Source organism: Topomyia yanbarensis, chromosome 1 (assembly GCF_030247195.1).
Source record: "Topomyia yanbarensis strain Yona2022 chromosome 1, ASM3024719v1, whole genome shotgun sequence".
NCBI lineage: Eukaryota > Metazoa > Arthropoda > Insecta > Diptera > Culicidae > Topomyia > Topomyia yanbarensis.
The window spans coordinates 215,385,937-215,410,357 of record NC_080670.1 but is presented as its reverse complement, the minus strand read 5'-3'; the positions used below and the strand labels follow the sequence as shown (position 1 = coordinate 215,410,357).

Genomic DNA, 24,421 nt, shown 5'->3' with positions numbered 1-24,421 from the left:
AATACGCCATTGTGGTGCTCAAAATGGTGTCAGACATCAATATTTGGCATTTAATTTTTTTTATACTTTTTAACCACATCCAATTAGTTAGAGGGTACAAAGTTATGAAAATTTAGAGCCATAGTGAGGTCAAGTGAGAGCAAGCATGCAAATATACAGATCGGAAAACTAGAAATGGCAGGGTCATTAGAAACAGGCTTAGAATCTTACGGACTATCTTTTATCTCCTGTTGGCAGGAGGCGAGCTTGGACCGCATTGTACTACAAATCTCTCATGTCTACCAACATGTCTCACGGCAAAGACAGACTTGTCCCTCTTTACCATGAGAACCGACGTTTAAAATATTCATTTTATCGAAGTGCGGGCCATAAGAAATCTTCTAGATTCGCGTTTTCTACTTTCCCAAAAGGAAACATCTAAACCGTGTGAAAACCGTGCTAATCCCGAAAACCATGTAATAACCGCACAAAAAACGTTTGAAAAGAAACCAGAAAAGAAAATTCAACGGGGGTCCAGTATGAATGTTCAAATTGTGTTCCGCACAAAAAATATGGATAGATGTCTTCAGTTCAAAGAGCACTCAGAAAACGGGCTCATGTTAATATGTGACTCTGTGCAAAGTTTCGTAGCGCTAGCAAAACGCACACATCAAAATGGCGGGTGGCCGGCCCGCAACCGGGGGACACTCCCCTACCCTTACGACTTATGCGCGCCGTAAGACTCGGGACACTGATAATCGAACAGGTAGAATAATCTGGTTGAAAAGGACGTAATTTGGCAGAACAGAGACAGTGGCAATAGTCTCTCGAAACGAAGCTGATGGAGAATAAGATATTATTTTATCCTTCGCGATTTTGCCAATCGCAATTGTCTGCATTCCGAAATTTTATTTTGGCTAAAACGTGGGTTCCTTGCAGGAACCGTCGATCTCAACTTCCCGATCGGGCACGTAGACACGATACTACTGCGTAAGAAACGTGCCGCGAGCGATCTGATTTACTTGCTCAAGGTCACTCACAGACATTCTACGTTTGTCTGGACGAACGTTGTAGTGTTTTAAAAGTTGTCACAATATTTCGATTATATTCTTGTTCATTATTTAGGTTTGTTTAGCGAAATATGTACAATAAAACTATTTGTTGTAACTATTTGGATTCCACCATACATTTCTTGTATCTTGGACGGATTCTGGTATTTCACTCCGCAGCTCTTAGGCATCACTTTTATGATTTAATTGCAGAGCGGAACACCGTTGTCTGCCTTGGATACAAGGTTATTTTACATACTATTACATTAAAAAAAAATCTAATTTCCATTATAATAAACGCAACTTTCTTGATTCGGAAGAAAACACTTCGAGGTCTGGTTGAATATGATGGATATTCCTTGAATCGGATTTGAAACGATTAGTCGGCGTTTTTTACAATAGAATTGACTATTCGACCTACATTGAGTCTGAGGCACTGCACTGGTTGATTTTCCACTTTTAATTTTCAATCATAAGAAACAAACCACAGTTTAAAATGCTTAATTAATAGCTGACCAAAAATAAATAATTGCATGCGAATATTCGCAACATTCGCCAAAATATTTTTTTAATTCCAACAAAACTACTCATATTTGGATGAACCGTACAAATGGCAACACTGCACACTATAACGCCACACGCGGCACCAAAGGCCGCACGCGATAGCTCTACTAATTTAATTACAACCTGTCAGAATCGCCAATCGTTTATTCTTTCGTGTCGCCTAGATTTTTATCTGCCTGTTGATGTTTGTGTGGAAATTAATCGCACAATTAATCAAATATGTAGATTTATGCGCCCTCCGGTGCCGCCTCGTATGGGGACCCCCTTCTACCTTTTTTTTCTATGTCCATCCATGTTCGACGAGAAACGGAACACGGACCCGGTATTAGCCTACTCAATTTACCTTGTAATTATTATAATGAATGGATTATTTCTCACTCACCTCCTCCGCACTCGATATCGGTGGTAATTCCGTGGGTGTGTGTGTGTGTGGCTAAATCAATTCAAAATTAATAAATATTGATTACCACCCGATCCATTGAGATGCACTTGACATAATGCCAATCGGATTAAATGTTCTCGCTTGCCTTGATCCGCCAGGCCCTCGCCGGTTATCTGTTTGCAAATTGATTCCATCAATATTTTATAGCCGCATCTATTCATCCTGAAAGTATGTAAATTCACAAAATTCCCTATCTCTCTCCCCCATACACTCACACACAATTGTTTTCAATTATTAATCTGCTTTGTTTTTCTCTCTCTCTCTTTTCCCCTCACACGACAGGGTTCTGATGGAGGGTCAGTTGTGTTCGCATCTACACCCCAGACGCAACCGGCACAGGTGGTGCCGCCGATGGTGGCAGCGGTAGCGGCTCCCAGTCCAGCAGCGGTGCCTCGCAAGTCCGACTTCCCACCGACCACTGGGCTACCGCTGAGCAATGGTCCGCTGGCCGGACTGGCCGGTAGTGCCGCTAGTAGCCCGGTACCGATTCCACCCGGAGCCACCGCCGGTGCAGCAGGAGGAGGAGGAGGTCCTGCTCCACCGGCACCGTCCCCAGCGCCAGCAGCGCTTCCACCGCCCAGCCTGCCACCGCCTTACCCCACCACGACACCGATGCAGGTAGGTTATCACCCGGATTGTCAGGGGGTATGATCAATAGAGGATCATTAAAGCTGGCAAGGCCGTAAAATCAGAACCCGTTTAAAAAAAAACGCGGTGTTCCAAGAAGTGTTTCTGTTATCGCGCGCTAAATGTGCCGCCTCAGGGGCACAGCACTGCCTAATTTGCTGCCTAATTGACAATCCGTTCCGGTTTTACAGCGACATTTAACGTGACATTTACGGCGAGGTTGAAGTAACACGATCCTTCGATCCGGCAGCCATAATCGCCGTGATTATGGCATGTTGTTGAAATGGACCACGAAATAATCGTAAATTTCTCAACTTAATTATCGGACTCGGATTCACTCGAAACAGTTTTTGTGTGTGTGCCGCTTGTTATTTGCCATGGAAGAGGTGAAAAATCGTTTTGCTTTGACCTACATCATCATCTTCCTGGGAGAGAAGACCTATTCGGCGTGATCGGCGGTTGCGACTAAGAGCTTTCACTTTCCTTCTCTTTTTTTTTTCTGTGACGCGGTTGACGATCGGATGATGGGACGTGTCAAGTCGTGGAATTTGACGTTTGGCCTTCGGTTAAAATTAAACTTTTGCTTGTTTGTGCGGGGTCGGGCGCAAGCAAAGATAAATCAAGTGATTCTTTGCAGTAGCTACTTTTGGCTAGCTATTTTCGGCGGCAAGATATGAGGGATGCTCATTTCAACGCTAGGCAAATGGCAGACAGAAATAAAGAATTCGGATTATCTTTCAGTATCAATCTTCAGGATTGGGAGACAGCTGGATGAGATATGCTAAAAAAGTATACAAAAGCCATGAAATATCGTAGACGGATTACTTATTTAGGTTAACTTCAAACCTTGACGAAGGCTCCGTTTATAATACCGAGACGTCGGTAGAAGAAATTTGCTTGTGGAAGTTTTTTTAATCGGGATTCTATTATTTCTAGGACGCATTCTCGTAAATTAGATTTTTTTCCATAATTTTTGAAATAGAAAAAAGCGTGCTATATGTATTTTGAAGTTCAGAGAATCCTTTCAAAAACCTAATCTTCAGTCAGAAAAATGATTGCGGTATTTTTAAATGATAATTTCTTCGTTCTGCCGATTCTTAGAGAAATAGGCGGTAACTGTTAGGGTGTGTTTCTTTAAACAATTGTTTTGATCTAAATACTTATACTATGCCTTGAATTCGAACTTTTCGAGACAAATTAATTATTTGAAACTAATTCCCCTATTAGCTATTTATATGGCTAGCCAACTGCACTTTTTCCAACCCAATCGAAAAACCATCGGTTCAAATATTACTCGGTTTTAATTACGCAAGAGTAAATAAGTAGCACCTATGAGCTACTTATTTACTCTTTACAACGTCTTCCTCGATGACCTGTCGACAAACCGGTGCCAATAGCTGCATTTTTTCGCAAGTTCTTAAACATGCCTTCTAAATACGTTCGATTGGTCTGAAACTATCAGAGAACACTTTCAAAATACAGTAATGATTTTTTCACACCCCCCCCCCCCCATTTCGTCGTACCCCCGATTTTGTCAGTTTTTTGGCCCGTGTTGTCTGCTTTATATGTAAAATCGTTCGGTGGGCTCTATTCTCTCTGGTCATTTGCATAATTTTAGACCCCGTCAACTTCGCTTGAAGTTTTTGACGCTGACACTATGGGAAAATATGAGGAAAAACTATATTTAATGCTATAATTTTTGAAGCAGCTCTCGAAAAATTAAAATTCATGCCATCTGTTAAAGAATTTTTTTTAGTATTGTAATAAATGTATCAATGCTACAAATCATGCATTTTTTGCACTCTTTGAATTTGAAAAATCTCAGAAATCAAACGATATGCGTCAGAATACGAGAAATTGGGGTTCTATGGAATTTTGTCATTCTATCAAATTTAATCATTTTCTCGTTTATATATCTCTATTATTCTTAAATAAATTTTTTATTAAAAGTATGTTGTTCAACGTGGAAAATTTTCAGGAACAAAATGGGAATCGATAGGTTGCCAGTAAAATTCAGAAACATCAGATTTTTTGACATTTTGGACAGAAACCATTTTCTTCAATCAAACGCTCCAATACCCCAACTTCCCGTGTTTTCCTAGGAATGAAGCATTCACCATGTGATTCCTGAACATTTTTCACACGTAAAATAGTATTTTTTTTCATAAATGGAGCCGTTATGGGCTATTTAATGATTAAATATGAAATGTAACTGACATCAAATTGATTTCCATTTTGATCCTGAGAATTTTTCACGTTCAACAAGGTACTTTTAATAAAAAATAATTGAAGAGTAATTGAGATTTATGCACATGAAAATGATTAAATTTGATATGAATGACAAAATGCCCTAGAACCCCAACTTCTCGTATTCTGCCAAAGGTCGCAAAGGCCCCGTTCGATTTCTGAGATTTTCTCTCATTAGAAAAACTGCAAAAAATGCATTATTTGCAGCATAGACCAGAATTATTATTAAGAATAACGCATTTTTGGACAAAATTCCTGAAAACACCATTTTACTCTATTTTTTGGAAAACAAATAAACTTTCGTTACAATGCAAAGAATTTTTTCTTTGAAAAATGGCATAAATTTTAATTTTGCGAGTGCTATTTCAAAAGTTATAGTGCTTGATATATTTTTTCCTCGTATTTTCCCGTAGCCAATGTCAAAAACTTCAAGCGAAGTGGGCGGGGTCCCAAAATTGTCCAAATGATGTGAATTTGACATCTGAGCTTACTTTGTCTTTCGTCACAATATGAAAGGGGGGGGGGGGGGGTTGAGATTTCAAATAATAAAAGACCCTAACATTACCATAACAATACCATAAAAATACTACCAAAATATGATACAAATTCTTTAAAAAACAATGCAACTATTAAAATACTATAAAGTAACATAAAAATACCATAAATCTACCATAGTCCCACCTCAAAATTATTTTGGTATTGTGTAAAGCCAGGTCTGGTTCATTTGGCATAAGGTCATTTAGCAAAACGGACATCTGGCATAATGGTCACTTGGCCTAATGGTCACTTGGCCTAATGGTCACCTGGCCTAACGGTCACTTGGCCTAACGGTCACTTGGACTAACGGTCACTTGGACTAACGGTCACTTGGCCTAACGGTCACTTGGCTTAATGGTCACTTGGCCTAACGGTCACTTGGCCTAACGGTCACTTGGCCTAACGGTCACTTGGCCTAACGGTCACTTGGCCTAACGGTCACTTGGCCTAACGGTCACTTGGCCTAACGGTCACTTGGCCTAACGGTCACTTGGCCTAACGGTCACTTGGCCTAACGGTCACTTGGCCTAACGGTCACTTGGCCTAACGGTCACTTGGCCTAACGGTCACTTGGCCTAACGGTCACTTGGCCTAACGGTCACTTGGCCTAACGGTCACTTGGCCTAACGGTCACTTGGCCTAACGGTCACTTGGCCTAACGGTCACTTGGCCTAACGGTCACTTGGCCTAACGGTCACTTGGCCTAACGGTCACTTGGCCTAACGGTCACTTGGCCTAACGGTCACGGCCTAATGGTCATTTGGCACAATTTTGAAAATTGATGACCTTGAAGGTCATTTGGCATATTTTCTAGTTTTGCGTATTTGGCATAACGGATATTTGGCATAATTTTTAAAAGTTATCACACTGGAGGTCATTTGCCATTTTATTCCCAGAGAGAAAAATAAATATTTTAGACTTTGCGAGAAATAAGGCCATTCGACATAATTATGAACCATGCTACTGTTGAAGGTCTAAAATTAATTAGTTTATTCTTCTTTACAAATTAATAAATAACATTTACGCATAATGTGGCTACGCTACACCGCTTCAAAACGCGTGTTGTCCGGTATCGGACTTGTACTTATTCATAGCTTCTATATTTGAGATCACAGGTCGGCGGGCATGGAAAGCTGATGGAAAGCTGAAACTCACTGGCGATCATAATAATGATAACCAAAACAAAACATACATCTGGTGGATCGCAGTTCTAGTGTGTTGCATTAACAAAAATCTGTGAAATCTACAATATGCTGCATCGTAAATCATAGACAAACAATCCATAATTGCGAAAATGAACAAACACAGGAATTCCAGAAATGATACTCAAAAGAACTGCCCATATTTAAAAGAATACAAAATCAGTTATTAAATGTGTTTCTCCAAATATAATTAATATCAGTTAATTAAAAACAACACATTATTATTGTTTAGTGCAGCCTTTATTTCATGGGTTATTCGCTGATAAACTACCAGGCATTGCATTTATCGCTCATATGAGTAAATGCGCCCGGATAGTTTGCTACTGCGACAATAAAAACTCACATTTTCACACGAAAAGTTATTGGCACTCACGAAACTTCTCCGGATAAATAAAACAGCCGGCGAATTAGTGAAAGAGTTTATCACGGTATCCTTTTTTCGCTCGCTGCTTTCATGCCGTTATTCTTCTTTACCGCTTTTCTTTGTAATTAAGTGTATTTTTTGAAGTTTTTATTGATTTCCACGAAATTAAAATTTTATCACCTTCTCCGGTGAGAAGGAAAAAGTCATATAAATTTTATCCGGAAAATTATTCTCACGCTATTTGTGGAGACGGAGAATTTTGCGACTCATCTTATCTCGGAAAAGTTGGACATCGGATAAGCTTCTTCTCGCGTGAGAGAGAGAATTACAACGCCTGTAAACTACACATTCGTCTGTTGTGCCAAATGTCCGATTTCCAGAAGTTAACAATAAATATTCTAAACAAGCTTCAAAATGATCACTTATTTAAATTATGCCAAATGACCGTTATGCCAAATGTCCGTTGTGATAAACGTCCATTATGCCAAATGACCTTATACCAAATGACCCGCGCCCTGTTAAACTGGTTTTTGGCGATTGATGAAATCCTTTTCCAAATTTAAAATTTCCACGCAAACTATTTTCCGGCTAAATTATAGTTTTGGGCCCACAGTGTGCGTTCTCGAGCATTATATGAATCTGGCGATATAGCCACGCACCGTTCAGATCACAGCAACCCGTGCATTTGACCTCTATTTACACAAGGGATGGATGGAGGTAGTGGATGATGACAGTTCAAATCAAAACTCTGCTACGCTGCGGGTAGAACAAACTCTGTCCTCATCCTACTAAATCCACCCTCTCCCCCTTCCCATAATCCGAATCGGCGTCTGACTCACTCACGGGCAGCAGTCGCAGCGGAATAGTGTCAATATCAACAATTCGATAATGGCTGGCCTAATGAAATAATCATATCGACAATTAGCCACATGTTCGCTCTGTCCACATAAAGAGAGACTCGCGGCTTGTTCCCAGAACCCTAAGCGGTCAACCTATTCGAACCACATTTCACTTGCACATTCACTCAGTATCACCTGATAGTAGTGGGGGGAGGGGTGGAGGACAATTCAATTTCGGTTGCGCCGAAATGAACAAATATTTGCATAATTGCATTGATTTCCCGTCCGGATTCCCGGCATGCCACAAAAACAGACACCACTGGACTGGGCGGAGCGCCAGGGAGTGGTGCGCAAACATCGGTTTCGCATTACGAAATTTTTTTCGTGTCCGGATTTTGGATTCTGACCAACCATTATAAGCTAGTGCTAGCGGTATTCTATTTGAAAATCTATTTGCGCGTAATGGACTATCTGACCACTGAATATTTACCCCCGAATAATTAAAATTGCTTACAAATTTATTGGCATCGGTTGTTCGGAAGCGGTTCCCTGCAAAAACAAAACAAAAAGAGGCGGAAAAGCGCAATCTGCATTTCGGGGGGAGGCGTGTAGATTGTAATCTGATTTGTGAAATAACTCCACATCCTTTAGTAAATTCAGGAAAGTGAGGAAGGGGCACGGTGAAATGCGAGAAGCAGATTATCAGATAATTAAATTGAATGATTATTTGAGGCGGTTTTATGCTAATGTGTATTTAATTAACTGCCTACAGGCGAAGCCTGTGTAGAACAATTACGGCCTTCCCACACCCAGTCGGATCCACTTCTCTGAGTTGGTCGCCTTCAAGGTTTGAATTTTTCCCCCCGGCGAAGTTTCACTAGATTGACGGAAGCCGCCGCCACCCCCTGTGGACTAGATTCAATAACCACATCTCGATTTCTGGTTTCTTCACCCAACACCACCACCACCACAACCAGCACAGACTGATTTATGTTTCAATAAATCGCTTAATCCGGTGTGCTTAAGTGGCGCCGTCGCCGCCGCCCTGCGAGCAACAGGTTTTGCCACCGGTGTGCTGTCAGCCGCACCTAAACTAATAGCCGTACTTTGCATCCTAATGGCCACTAATTTAATAGCTCTTGCAAACGAGTACCGCGCAATTAACATAAACAAGCCTTTTGACAAAGTGTCTTTTCTCTCTCTCCCTCAAACAGGTATCAAATGGTCCGATAGGAACTCACCTGCCATCGATTGGGGGCCATCCTACTGGAGTGGCGTCGCCCCAATCGCAGCAAGCCGTGGCATCGCCTCAGCAACCACAGCCGCCCGCATCACCGCAGACGGCTGGTCTGAGCAGTAAGCCGCTACTGCCAACGGCATCCGCCAAGATTCCAGCAACGGGCAGCGGCGTAGGCAATGTTTTAAGTACAACAACAGCAACGACGACGGTAACGGGAGCACTATCGGCAGCGACCGGGAAGCAAGGCTCTAATCCACAGTCACCCCTGCAGCAGGCTATGGGAGGATCGGTTGCGTCACCTGCAATGCAACAGCCGCCGACGCCTCTATCTCAGCCACCGCCTTCGCCTCAGCAGCCGCCTCAACAGCACAATAGCAACAGTAACAGCAGCAGCAGCAACAGTGGTAGTGTGAAGCCTTCATCAGTTCCGAGTTTTATCGGAGTTGGTTCCTCATTTGCGCCCTCAACAACGGCAGTAGCTTCCCTACCGAATGGACTGCCACTGACGGTGGGACCAACGAATCTCTCGAACAGTTTGGGACCTACCAGTGGTGGCCAGCCGCTGCACAGCAATAGCAGCAGTAACAGTGCAGCGCCATCTTCACTGCCGCTAAATGTACCGCACACACCACCCGCAGCTACCCCGGCAAGTGGTCAAAGCCCTGCAATTCATCCATCTGTTGAAAGCTCCTTGGCAGCTCTGCGAACCCACAGTCCAGTAGTAGCGACCAGTGCTGCTCTCTCTGCGGCCGTTACGCCTACCGGTTTGCTAAATGGATCTCACATGACTCACCCTGGAATGCCGCACTCGGCGTCGATGATGATGCAAAATGGCATGGGCAGTATACCACCCCACTATCGAACGGCGTACCCTGGCTATCCTCCACTGTACTCCCCGTACGGAGCATACGGAAACCCATATCTATCACCATCAGTGGCCCCACCAAACCTATCACCCCGAATGCATCCCGTCGGTCCATCCGGACTTGGCGGACTGCCACCATCGATGATGGGTCTCGGCCTAATGGACTCCCGGTTACAACCGCCAATGTCAGGAGCCAACGGTAGTCCTTCGCAATTACGTGATCGAGAAGCGTCTCCAATGGGTCAACCTCCATCGAAATCAATGCGGCCTATGACGCCGAACACCAACAGTAATGGCAGCAATAGTAACTCATCATCTACTCCTTCGGCAGCAATGGGTGGTCCACATATACCCTCACCACACGGGATGAACTCTGGCATCCCACCTGGTGCGACACCTCCATCGTCACACCAACCTCCTCCATCTCAGCTGACACACCCCGGAGTGCAGCAATCTGGTGGTGTCTCCTCTCATCTTTTACCTCCTCATCATCCCGCGGCAGCATCACAACAACCACCACCGCTCTCTCATCAGCAACCTCCACCGCATTTAGTGGGACCTTCCTCGCATCATCCACTGGCAGGACCACACCCATCTGTGCTGCCCCCTGCAAGTCATCATCTACCGCCAGCATCCCATCACCCGCCTACCAGCAACAACAATAACAACAGTAGCAGTAGTAGTAATAGCAATAATACCCATCCTCCACATCCGGCTTCCAGCAGCATGGCGCGAACGCACTCCCCGCGTGGCCATAGTCCCAATAGAGAAAGAGATAGTTATAGGTGAGTTTCTTTGTGATGTAATCAAAATTCCTTTATTTACTAATCTACATCTTTCTGTTTCCTCGCTTCACTTGCAGTAGTAACGTAAGTAGTTTATCCCGTTCGACGCCTGGTTCGGCGCTACCCTACGGCAGTGGTGGCAGCAGCACGAGTAGTACCAGTACCGGTGGTCCACCTCCGGGTCCGTCTCCAACGCTTCCTTACAGTTCGGCTGGTCCACCTGCACTCTCCTCACCGGCAGCACTGTCCGTCTCGTCGTCGGTACAGTCCTCCGTTTCTTCTAGTCTTACCTATCCTAAACCTTCACTAGCGTCGGGTACAACCACAAGCTCCAGCGGAAGCAGCAGCAATTTACCACCGACCGGACCACCCGGTTGGCATCCATCGATGGCAGTTTCCGGGGCCAGTTCGGGTGGTATTCCACCGTCGCACTCACCAGCCGCTTCTATGCCGACCGCCGGATCCAATGGAAATAACAACAGTTCTTCCTCTCAGCTGCGACCAACTCCTCCCTCACCTTCTGCCTCGTCCACTGGACCAACACCAACTACGCTCTCTGCCGTGCCGCCGACATCATTCCCGGTGCCACTGTTCACGGCACCTCTACCACCACCGGCCGTCTCGACGGCTAACACACCCTCGCAATCGGCAGCACCGCTACCGTTCTCGGCCGAGTCGCTGTTTTCAACGAAAGGTTTGTTGGGCTCTCTACTGAGGTTCTTCAAGATCGTATTAATTCAATTTTTTTTGTCTATAGTTTCCGACCAGGCGGACATGCTACGGCGCGAATTGGACAATCGGTTTCTGGATCGTAGCGGTTTGAGTTCGGTTCCACAATCTCCATACCTGCGGCAAGAGTTACACCACCACCAGCATCAGCATACGCACCTTCACCAGCATCAACATCAGCATCAGCACCAACCGATCCTTCCGACGGCAGCGGCTGCATCTCCGGCTCTGTTTCCTCCGCCACTGTTCAAAGATGTACCGAAGATCGGTGCTGTGGATTCACCCTTCTACCGAACGGGGCTCGGTATGCCCGCGTACCCTGGCTACGGCCCCGGAATGCTTCATCCGGGCCTTAGCGGACCAACGCAGTTCGTTCCGCCAAGCCACCTACAATCGTTTGTGCCGAAGGTGAGTGTGGTTTCTTACCATTTCCGAAAAATGAGTTCTATCTGTTAGTTGTTGCCTACCCTCAGTCACTCATCCACACGACAGCTGGTCGCTCATTACTTTATCTAGTTTAGTGTTAACTGCTAGATTTCCGTGTTCTGTTAGCTGTTTATTTTACTATCACCACGCATTGTGCCGATCGCCACCACACCCCAACGCAGCAGCAATCATAAAGCTTTGTTTTTTTCTTGTTTCTTTCTCGTTTTATTTTGGTTCATAACCACTCATCACTACCACTACCATCATCACCGTCGACAACTGTGACTACTACAACAACAACAACAACAACAAAAACAACAACATTATCAACAATCACAGCAACAGGCGCCACCGGTTGACCCAAACAAAAAGGTAAGTTCCATTTCATCCCATCCAATCATTCGCTATTGCTTTGATTCTTTTGTTGCTTTCAACTCCTTTCTGCTTGCATGCTCTGTTACTTGTTCTCTCTTGACACTTGATATCGGATAGAGTCTATTCTATTGCCACTAAACGCTGCTCTGTTATTTCTCGTCTGTATTTTCAGAAAACCGGCAAATGGAATGCCATGCACGTGCGGATAGCGTGGGAGATCTATCACCATCAGGCCAAGCAGAACCCGGACAAGGCGGCATCGATGAAAACGGCTTCGGAAATGCTGCGGCCACCGTCGCACATGTATCCACCGTCGGCAGCGGCTGCGGCTGCCGCCGCCGGTCTCGTCCGGCCGCATGAACTGCCACCGTCCGCCTATCAACCGAGCGGGATGCCGGGACGACCCGGGCCGTACGAATCGGCACCACTGCCGCCCAGTTTTATCGGATCGGCTGCTAGTCATTTAGGTAATGGGAAATGGGGTACTTGATTTTTTTGTTGATCATTTTATTCAAGTTATTCTGAATGTCGAGTTTGTGCTAGCATCAGAAACGATTTCATTAGTCAAAATATGTACAAGAAGTGACATATTTAGGAACTGAGAACTCATACAAAAAACAGGGTCGCTACATGCCCCTTATTTTCTAACCACGATGCGTAGTAAATTCCCAAATTCTCAGTATCAAGTTTCTCCTTTCGATACTGAATACTGATTTGAAAATCTTTGAGCTGCCAGAGTATTGGTTCGCGAGATTGACTATTGGATTCCAGATCTCAAAAAGACCGCGACATCTGCAAATTTAGAATTACACTGCTTTCACAACGAAAGCTCTCAAATTACGGCCGTATTCTAACCATTCTTCTCCACCCTTGCAGGTGTCTCCCCCTTCGGCCGGTACGCCTCGCCGTACGGTGCTTCACCCTTCGGTGGACTGTCGCCCTTTTCGCGCGAAATGAGCATGGGATCTCAGATGGCCGGATCGCTGCATGACCCGTGGAGAAGGTAAGTTGCCCTGTTCGGGGGCTGTCTCTCTTCCATCATTCTTCTCTGTGCCCCTTGTTTGTTAGTTTGACCATACCGAGTGCCCCCCTTACTAAATTTCAGAATCCTTTCCAGTGCAATACCCCGCAGTGTGGGTTCGTACCAGGCGGCACCACCACCGGGAGCGGGCGGAGGATGGCCTCAGGCCATCAAGCAAGATCCAAGCATAGCGGCGGAAACGGCTCGCCGGGAAGCAGAAGAACGTGAACGGCAGCGGGAGCGCGAAGAGCGAGAACGAGAACGGCAGAGGCGAGAGCGAGAGGAACGTGAGAAGCAGCGTGAACGAGAACGCGAGGAGAAACTGCGGAAGGAACAGCAGGAACGAGAGCGAGAGCGTGAGCGTGAGAGGGAACGGGAACGTAAGGAAAAAGAACGACGAGAGATGGAGCGACGGGAGATGGAACGAGAACGAATGTTGCAGCAACAGCAACGAGAGTCGAAAGCGGCTGCTGCAGCCGCCAGTGCAAACTCGATGGTGCGAGATAGATCTCCTCTGAGGAATGGAACGGATCTGGATATCCGGATCAAGGAAGAACCTCGTAAGGACGAAGAAATGATGATGCGAAGTCAAGCAGCTGCAGCAGCGGCAGCCGCACAAGATCCTCGATATCACCCATCGATGATGCCCCACCCATACATGACCAGTCGACACGCACACATGCTCCCCGGTGCACAATTCTCTCGATCGATGCTACCGCCATCTATGGGCATACCATCGCACTTCCCACCTCCAGGACCATGGGGACCACCGGATCCCTTCCGAGACTATCGGTTGGAATCCCTGCATCAACTTCGCTATAACCCTCTGATGGATGTGTACCGGGCGGAGGAGGCTAAGGCATCCCTGCTTTACGCAGCCCAATCGGCAGCGCACTATCGAAGTAAGGAACCTAGTCCGGTTCCACCACCTCCTTCCCATCACCGGATGCAGCAAGGACCTCCCGGTGGACCGGGTGGACCAACGGGAGCACCTCCTGGCAGTCTAAAGCCACCCTCCTCCCACCTGGGTCCCCCTCAGAATGGTCCAGGACCGGGTGGACCCCAAGGGCAACCTGGTGGACCACCACCCGGTTCCGTGCCGGGGATGCCCGGAGGATCCCTCCCGGTGTCAGTCGATATGCACAAAAAGGAAGACTCCTGCCAGTCACGATGATAGTCATCAGCGTCCGCATCATTGATCGTTATCGATGACGATTGAAGGAGCAGACAGACTGGAAAACATCTACACAATCCATACAGCAGCAACAGCAACAACTACAACAACACTCACACATGAAGCAAAACGAATCAAAATCGTACTATCTTGATAGTAAGTGTTTGTGTGCGCGGGGGCGCACCACCGGTTCCATGGGGGCTGGACACGCAAAAAGAGCATGTGATCGATGAGAGGATAACGGAGTAGTAAGGGGACAACAGAAATAAGGTAAAACAACAACTGGTGATATTTTTAACTTGTAATTAGCGTTACAACACACACCCATACATACATACATACATGCATGCACATATACATATAACACAAACACGCAGAGTGTTGAAAAACAAAATGAGAGATAGGAGAAGCAGAGAAATAGAGAGTCGCGAGGAGAAGCACACGCATAAAGTTAGTAAGTAGAAGAAGAACCGGCGCAGCGCAGAGACGGAAATTATTAGTGAGATATTTAATATATATTCAAAGAAAAAAGAGATAAAGAGAAAAAAAAACGGTTCAACCCCTTTCCCCACCTGAACGGGGCCGGGGGATGGGACACAAACAAAAATTATGCATTTTTTTCCAATTCAGTGGAAAGCGCGCATCCGGTATTAATCCGACGGCAGGCAATGCTGGGTACTATCGTAACATACTACTAGGTGAGAGAATGATGTGCTGTAGGTTTTTTCCCCGCCCTACCCGAACCCCCTCTAGTTGTTAAGCACCAAAACAAAATCCCGGATTAGTAGCGAGCGAGCGAAATAAGAAAAAATAAATAAAACAGCAAGGAAAAACAACAACAACAAAAAACGCATGTACTTTATATACAGTGTAAATGTTAAGTAGTGATATTTGTATAAAAAAATAATTTATATTTGAGTCGTCGATGAGGAGGAAAAGCAACAAAATATTACCGATGTGTTAGTAGGTCCAGTACATATACACACACACACATACCTATGCATAATTTCGTCAGCTGTTTTGTAAATAGTTACTGGTTAGGAGGAAATCAGCGCGCGTATTTTTCGTTGCTAGGGGAAGATCGCATGTTATTGCATTGTCCCGAAAATTGTATTTAAACAAAAGGTAGCAAGTATAGTGGGTTAGTAGCAGTGACGAAAAATGAACGTCTGTGTCGCAGAAAAATCTGTAGTTTGTTGGCTTGTTGAGATGGCGCTGCTTTAGTTGGCTTTTTTTAGTTATATTCATCGAGGTTTTGATGAGTTTCAACCCGAAACTGTTGTTCGTGTACAAAGGAAGTTATTATTGCAGTTGAAGTGATGCATTCTGTATGCCTGGATCGTAACTTTCTACTTCATTATATGTTTGCAGTTCGCTTGGTATTAATATCCGTAATTGGGTCATTAAATGAAGGATACAATTCTTTTATTACTTAAATCGATAGAGCACAATTTTCTACGTCCAACACTTAAAACTCAACACACATCTCCGATCAACATGGAGAACGTGCCATTTGAGCCAGACTCTACTGATTCCAGAGGGGTTACTCCACTATCTGAACTAGATATTCCCTTCCGAAGGAAAGTGAGATTTTTTTGAGTTAAAAGAAATCTCAACGACCTCGGTAGGAATTCAACCCAGACCAACTGGGGTGAGTGGCGGTCACGCTTACCAATCAACCACTGGTGCCGTCTAAATGACTTTGCGACTTTGCCACATGGGTTAACGTTTTTGACAGTTAACCCAGCAAGGGACTGGATATTGTTGGCTCGAATCAAAACAAACTCGTCGAATGCAAGCAAAGTTAATTTTGTAGCATCAAATTGTAGCCAAGGTGGCGAAAGCGTAAAAGATCAACGTGGCAATGAAGCATTTTCACAAAATTATTATTTCCCAGTGGCCACCCCTCCGGGTGGCTCTGGTTTTTGGCGACGATCTCCGGGCCACCGGGTCTTTTCCTCATTGAATGAGCCAGTTTTGTTTGTTCCCTCACCAATTGCCTGCCTGAGTGATTTTATTTTATCGACTATTGTGACTGTCTCAGCGTCTGTGATATATGGTCACATGTGTTGCTGATTTGCACGTTTTCAACGTCGCAAATGCTTAGTGTGGAAGTTTACCGTGACTTAACTTTTTGTCGGTTCCGACAGCATGAAGTAACAAGTTACTTTACGCTTGTCCGGACATGCCGTAGACTCAGGTGATTCGCATTTCTAATGCCAAAAGACGCTGGCAGACGGTGGCAGACAAAGGGTTAAGTCGCCGGTGAGCTCTAAGCTTACATATATGATTCTTCCACGCTTTTCTAAACTTTCTCCCTTCAACACCTTGCTCTCCCTTGAGTACTATGGCTCTAAATATTGAAAAATATACTTCACCTTCCAGTAACTTGCTAATTAAATGCCGTAAAAACTTTTCACGCTGCTCTGGAAGAGAGCAATGCTCGTCCGATTTTCCCTCCACAGTGAGAGTGGTTAGTGCTTTGGGATTCTTTGCGGTTAGCCGTGGATGTTAATCTCTACACCCACCTAAACCAAAAAAAAAAACTTCGCAAACGCGAAAATTTACAGCTTGATGCTTGGCTAAAACAAAGTGCTCAACGGTAAATATGAGTCAATTTGGTAATTTTCCAACCAGTGCTACATTTACATTCAAATTTCTGTTTGGTTTCAGCGTTTACTCATATTTCTCTTGAAGCTTATCCCAGATCCAAAAAAATCTCCGGGTAAAAACCTCACCAGAGGTGGTAACCCTAAATCTCTGATTATATTTTAGAAAACTTCCACCATCTGTCTAAGGTGTACCGAATTCCAGGAAACAATACGGCGCAAAGCCGCGGGGGGATCCACCGGACGAGGTGATCACCGATCCGGGGTCGTAACTGGCAACCTCTCGCAAGCAAATCCGTGATCCATTCGGCTATGGCTAGTTTAAGTTCTACTGAGCGGTAGCGAATTCGGACAGTACCGTTAAAAAGAGAAGCGGACCATTTGGCATAATGGACGTTTAGTATAACGGACATTTGGCATAATTTTGAGAAGTGATCATTCTGTAGGCTATTTGGCATAACGAACATTTCGCATAATAATTGTAAACTTATTAAATGTGGTCATTTGGTATAACGGACATTTGGCATAATTTTGCTAAGTGATTTCACTGGAGGTCATTTGGCACAACAGACGAATTTTTATTTTATCAGCAAATGACCTGTAAGGTTTTGCTTTCTTTTAAATATGAGCAGTTCTTCATTATTATGATCGCCAGTGAGTTTTAGTTTTCCATGCAGCGTTGCAGTAATTAAAATTATCCTTCTTTATATCATGAGCAGTTCTTTCAAATTATAAACAATGCGATCCAAGCGATAGTTAACTTAATCATAAGTTTGTCAAACGATGATTTATTGAAAGAATTTGCATCGGGACCAAGGAACCGAGGCGGCGCAAAGCCGGGCAAGGTGGCCGCTAACCCATCGTCGAAAATGGTGGCCCATCGCAAGCAAACCTGTGATCCACTCGTTTGGCCGGAGTTTGAGTAAAACATAAAATTAGTTTAAGTCCGACGGAGCGACAGCGCTGTCGGACAGCACGCGACACGAAGTGATGTGGCGTAGCCACATTAGACGTAAATGTTGTTAATTTAATTAACTAATTAATTTTGGACCTTCAGCAGTAGCACGGCTCAAAATTATGCCGAATGACCTTATTTTTCGCATAGTCTAAAATTGTGTCCGTTTCCCGGTAGACAAAAAATGGCAAATGACCTTCAGTGTGATCACTTTCCCAAATTATGCCTCACTTTACGTAAAATTGGAAACTATGCTAAATGACCGTTATGTCAAATGACCGTTATGTCAAATGACCGTTATCCTGGAGATAAAATAAATTATGCCAAATATTCATTATGCCAAATGACCTTCATTTTGATCAATACTCAAAATTATTCCAAATAACCCTATGCCGAATGACTTTATGCCAAATCGCCCAGACCCCGTAAAAAGCGGTGTGGCGTAGCTACATTAGGAGGCGGAATCGAAATATAATTGGCAACACTGGCAAAATGTAAACAAGAATGAACACTCGATGAACTTTTTGTCAACTGGCATCACAGACTAACAGACATAACACTATGAGAGAATTCCCTCAAAAAACATCGATCCGACAATTTTCCCAGAACACTAGCTCCACCTTCTATTCACAGTCCCAAACACTCATTTACTGGTGGGTTACCCCTCAGGTTTGGGAACAATTTTTCACTAGTGGTCTATCCCCCATATGCTAGTTCTTATGTCAGTGGCGCCATAATTTCAAATGTGGCCACAGTCCCAACTACAAAAATATTTAAAGTGACCGTTAAAGCGGGCGAAGTTTTGTTTTTAAGTGTTATGTCTGTTAGTCTGTGCTGGCATTTCGAGGAGTTTTGATTCGAGCCAATAATAGGAGGGCTCAGGATCAAGATGGTTGAATGGAAGCTGTGACCAGAGACTAATTATAGGGGCTGTACACGCGCATTATGTGTCATTACTTAGTACTGTTTTTTCCCTGGCATTCGAAATCTGATGGGATGATGTCGGTATGCAAACCAAGCGGATCTGTTCCGACTGCCTGATTTTACTGTGATATGCTGCAAGCAGGTTTCTCGCATCTTGCATCCTACTGTCAGTACCCAGTTTCTCGCCGCCACTCTGTAAGCGACCTCAAAGGCGCATTAAGTGTCATTACTAAATAGTGTTTTTTCCCTGGCATTCAAAATCTGCATTCACTGCAGCAAAGATTTTTGAAACAGCCAACCGCATGATTCAATAGATCCACGCATTAAAATCTCGAATCTGTGATGACACCGTTGATCTCAACGTTGTGAGCGGGCATGTAGACTCGGTAGTCTCGTTAATAACCCTCCGGAAGTCGCGCTTATGGCCCACGGAACGAGCAGCTGCTGGTGCCCTGAGACGATTTCGCTAGATTCTCAGAGCAGCGTGCACTCAGTGCACTAGCGCGACTTCCGGAGAGCTAATAGAAGGCTTGTCGTCAGTAGCGTTTAGACAGAATAACACAATTCTGTATTTATTTGGGACGCACTTTTGAAGTCGCTGTCACTTTTGAATGTTACGCGTCGGTTCTTTTGAAATGTTTATAAAACTTAGCGAATTATCTCCGATACGAAAGATCAGATATGGTCCGATGGTTTTAAACGGGAAGTCGGACTCATTGACGACGAATCTTGTGCGACATCGATTTTATCGTCAACTAAGTCTTTCCAGAAGAGGGGCCTAGATCCTGGCACAAAGTGAAAACAGAAAGTATACGAAGGAAGAGACATACATTAAAGGAGGATACATAAAATTGAAATACTAGTCCGGAGATAAATTTTGGTTTTACCGCCCCACCCCCTCCTTAACTGTCATTACTAAGTACTGTTTTTTCCCTGACATTCTGAATCTGCACTCACTGGACCAAGGAATTTTTTAAAGCAGATCCACGCATTAAAAATTCGAATCAGTGACGACGCTATTCATCTCAACGTTGTGAGTGGGAATGTAGACGCGGTAGTCCTTCATAGAAGGCTTGTCGTCAGTAACGCCACTGGCTTACTTGAGACAGAATGTCATAATTCTTTGCTTATCTGGGCGGGCTTTTGAAATAGCTGTCACGGTTGAATATTCTGCGTCGGTTTTTTGAAATCTAGAAAATTTAGCGAAGTATCTCTGATCCGAAAGAAGATCAGATATGATCCGTGTTTGATTTGGAAAGGGAAGTCGAACTCATTGATGACGAATCTTGTTTGATATCCATTTTATCATCAGCTGAGTCCTTCCAGGAGAAAAATGAAAGAATACGAAGGAAGCGACATAAATTACGGGAGATATGTCAAATTGAAAGATTGGTCAGGGGATAAATTTTGCTTAGACTGTTCTTGAGGTGCTAATACTTTCGATGTGCACCCCGTCATAAAATTCGATGTTCACTTATGTATATCATACATGCTATTGACACCCTAATATACAGTCCCCTGAGTAGATGATCCCTTCGTCGCCTTCATACACCAATCGTCAAATGATTTCGTGAATATACATTTGAAGATTTGCAGCTGGAATTAACATGAAATGAATGAAAATCAAAGACAAACATCAGTCGAATCTTTTGGAAATTATCCTACCTACGGAAATGAATATAACGTAAGGTAAGGGAGCAAATATTCAAATAATTTCTTCGTATAATTCTATGACAGAGGCGGCTTGAATTCTCTAATAAATCTTTGCTCTTTAAAGCGATCTACACGTTAACAATCCTCCGTCCCTCGCCTTCAAATATCTAGTCAACTTATTTTGTGTCTCCCGATAAAATCCTTGGTCTGTCACCGTCAAGTAATTAAATTGATTGAATGAATAAAAATAATTGAATTAATAAAATAAAATAAAGTAAATTAAATAAATAATACAACTATGTAGTTCAAGTGGGGCTCCATATTGATGGCTCTGCCCGAAATAACCTGGCTCTTTGTGATTTTCCGAAAATTGGAATTTTTGTATAAAAGTCGTACATACTTCGAATTTGAATGTAAAGATGTTAAAATTGCTCCGATTGATGTGTTAATTCTACTCAATATACATACCATCGATGTATTTCGTGCTGTCTGCACATTATCTCAAAATATAATAAGTCTGAGAGTCTGCCAGGGACTTCATTCCCATCGGTTTTTAACCGAAACGACGTTGTCAGGTCAGCAAATATTCTGCATTGTAACGTTATTTTTCCGGGTTCTCCTAATATACACGAATGAACTTTGTGTTATAGAAGTGGAAGCAGGTCATCCAGCTTGTATCAGTGGAATGTTATACCATTTTTTGTTGTATGCACATGTCTTTGTGAAATTGTTCATTCTTGAAATCTGAAGCCCTATTCTTACAGTCACGTCTCTGGAGTCTTTCTCCAGGGACACTGTGATATACATTACTTTCCGGTTAAACTTCCAAACAATGCTGCTGGCGTTGGCAAACGGGCGGAAAATTGAAACTCCATCGAGGGCGGTCAAAGATCACGCTACGGCCCACAACATATCGTTCGGCCACGTTTGTGTGGTCAACAAGGGCCACAAACTCGAGTGTAATGACTATCGAGGCATGAGCTCTTCAATACCCCATATCAAGTACTCTTCCGTGCGCTGTTTAGCAGACTCGCGCTAGTTGACTGGATTCCTTTGACGACGACTGCCAAAGTGCGTCTCGAGAAAACCGATCAACGACGGACCAGTTGTTTATCCTGTGACTAAACCTGGATTAATTTTAGAAAAACTACTTGCGGATTCATCATCGGCTAGTGAATTTCAACGCAGCGAACGATTCAAATAAACAAATCGAGTTATGGTAAAAAATGCTTTCCGACAAAACTAATTGATCAGATTCGTATGACTTTAGAGGGATACGAGTCATACGTAAAAATTGCTACAGAGACTTCTTCCGACTCCTTTGGGACGTTAGATGGTTGTATTGAAGCACCTACAAAAATTATATCCAGCAAAGAGCCTGGAGAGGGTCATCGACTTCGGAGAAGATTCCACACTTACTGATTGTACAATCGAGGCAGGATATGCGAATAGTGGACGTACAAGGAATCTGGAGACTGACGGTCCAAGATCGAGTCAGCTGGAAGCCTGAAATATCGGCTAGAACTCGGAGAATCCTGGCTTGTTAGACCACGATGATGATGTCCCTATTCGGGGACATAATTCAAAAATGCAGCTTTACGCTTCCTATCAACGTTTGTTTTGAAGGTGATTCGGCTTTTCATAGGGTTTTTTCTGAAAAGTTTGTACTTTGTGCACTGTTACAAACTACCTATGATCAGAAAAGGCCACAGAATGGCTTCTCGTCAACCTTTTTACTCATCCTACTGAAGCTGGAAACCGAAAAAATGCGATCAATTTTGTTTGGAACTTTGAATCGTCAGCAAATAAATGTTCACACTGAACTATGCATTGTGTTTTTTTCTAATATTCGCAAGCTTCAATTTAATATGCTCCTATTCTTCTCAGCTCTTATATTTTAGGCTATTTGATTTAATAGTTTTTTTTTAATTACCTGAATTGGATCACACTTCTTAGTAGAAAAGAAACTGCAATAATTGACTTCCACTGTTTTGTTATGATTAATTTACAGACTCACGTGTATTCCCTCGAATTTCGTTCCATATTCTTTCAGCTGCATGGTCCTCTGTGTGACAGTAGTGATTCTATAAACATAATAATATTACCGCAACCAACTGTGTGAATGGACGTGGCTTTCCGAAGTGTACAACTGCGTGTACCACCACACTCTTAAGCCGACCAAAGAGTGCCTCATACAATCACTCATGCAAACCATGTACAGCATGCATACCACATCATTTTCGTTTTCAATTCAATTTTCTTTTATTTTCGTCAAACCCCCTTTTTTCAAATTTCACCTCGCCGCCAACCGATGTCGGTGCGTTCGTGTGTTGACAAGCCACGCAAAACGGCAAATCGGAAAATGAATCTCACCAGCCTACTTATTTGTTGTTGTTTGATTTTCGCTTGTAGCTACCCAACCGACTTACACAATTTCATGCACAGACTTCAAAACACAAACAAAAAATCATGATCGTGTGTGAGTGTCAAAACTCTTTCCGCCTGGCCATTGTTTATATGTAAAGTTTTTAGCGTGTAGGGAACTCGTTCTCTTCTCGCTTCTCTTCGAAGACGAAACTCGAGCGAGAGAAAGAGTATCGATGTGTAGATAAATTGACGTCGTAGACACTCACAAAGAAAAAAAAACAATACAAAAACAACAGCAGCAGCAGCAGCAACAAAAACACAAGCAAGCAAACTGATGTAAAGTAGAATCCTAACGACACACAAAAACCTAATTTAAACAGAAAAAGCATGCAATTGAGCAGGACGTCAATATAGAAAGAGAAATAAAAAGTGGGAGTAAAAATGCAAGTAGGAAAGTATAAATATTTTTTTTCTGATAGGTCTAAACTACGACTAAGCTCGAGCGTGCGAGAGAGTGAATGAATGCGAGCAAACGACAAACGGTGATTAATAATCATTAAACAAAAAAAACTATAAATATAGATATAGATATGAGCTACGAGCAGTCAGACTAAGAATCGATGTGAGAGATAATTATTATTAGTATTGTAATTAAATTTAAAGTAAAAGAAAAAAAACCGCGCATATTTAGCGAAAAAAAGAAAAACACAGAGAATTCGGATCGTAGCAATTAGAAGAAATTTAACACAAAACACAAAAAAGCTAAAACACACATACAAACAAACATAAAAGGACGCGCTCGGAAGCTGAATTTTGAATGGGGAAGAGGGTGTGCGTCTCAAAAAGAAGCAACACACAACAAGTGCTTGTTTTCTGTTAGCTAAGAAACAAACCGCGAATGGGACACAAATTCAGTAATGAAACAAAAACAAAACGATTTACACTCTCGGAAAACGGTGTATAGAAAAACAAAAACAGAAAAAAAAAATGAATGCGTCGTCTCTGTCCTAGGAGCAGGCTAGAGCTGTGTAGCTTAATTTAATTGTCCCAACATTTTTATTTATTTGATAGTCATTTTTTAAATAAAAATATTAAAACGAAAAATGCAAATCAATGAATTATTAATTTTTTGTCGCCTATCAATTATTTTATTATTTTTTACGAATAAAAACATACATACTCAGAAAATTAATCTTTTGTGTTTTAATTCAGTTTGTTTTTTTTTGTGTGACAATTCTCCCTGTTTTTTTCAACCTTAGACCTCTTGTCTTTCGTTCGATTTTTGCCCTCGTTCGCGCTCAGTTTGGAATGGAAAGGAAAGAAATAAAAAAAACAATGATAACCATGTGAATACAGACAAGGCGGCACACAGAGAAAAATTAATGATACAAAAAAAAACGGAAACATGGGAAATGAAGAGCTGAAGCAAATAAAACAAATAATAAACC

At 43.2% G+C, this 24,421-nt stretch overlaps 1 protein-coding gene across 5 annotated transcripts; it reads left to right on the top strand.

Annotated features, from left to right (window-relative positions):
• Nucleotides 1–2,311: 2,311 nt before the first annotated feature.
• LOC131692539 (mucin-2) lies at nt 2,312–24,077 on the top strand. Of its 5 annotated transcripts, none has more exons than XM_058979657.1 (8): nt 2,312–2,652; nt 9,065–10,740; nt 10,818–11,434; nt 11,498–11,877; nt 12,241–12,267; nt 12,443–12,737; nt 13,147–13,273; nt 13,376–24,077. In XM_058979657.1, the coding sequence occupies exons 1-8, from the start codon at nt 2,386–2,388 to the stop codon at nt 14,463–14,465; spliced, it is 4,479 nt and encodes a 1,492-aa protein (XP_058835640.1). In that variant the 5' UTR covers nt 2,312–2,385; the 3' UTR covers nt 14,466–24,077. The 5 variants fall into 5 exon arrangements, with proteins under 5 accessions (XP_058835640.1, XP_058835643.1, XP_058835636.1 ...); XM_058979660.1 differs by having other exon boundaries at nt 12,235–12,267; nt 13,388–24,077; XM_058979653.1 differs by having other exon boundaries at nt 12,235–12,267.
• Nucleotides 24,078–24,421: the final 344 nt, after the last annotated feature.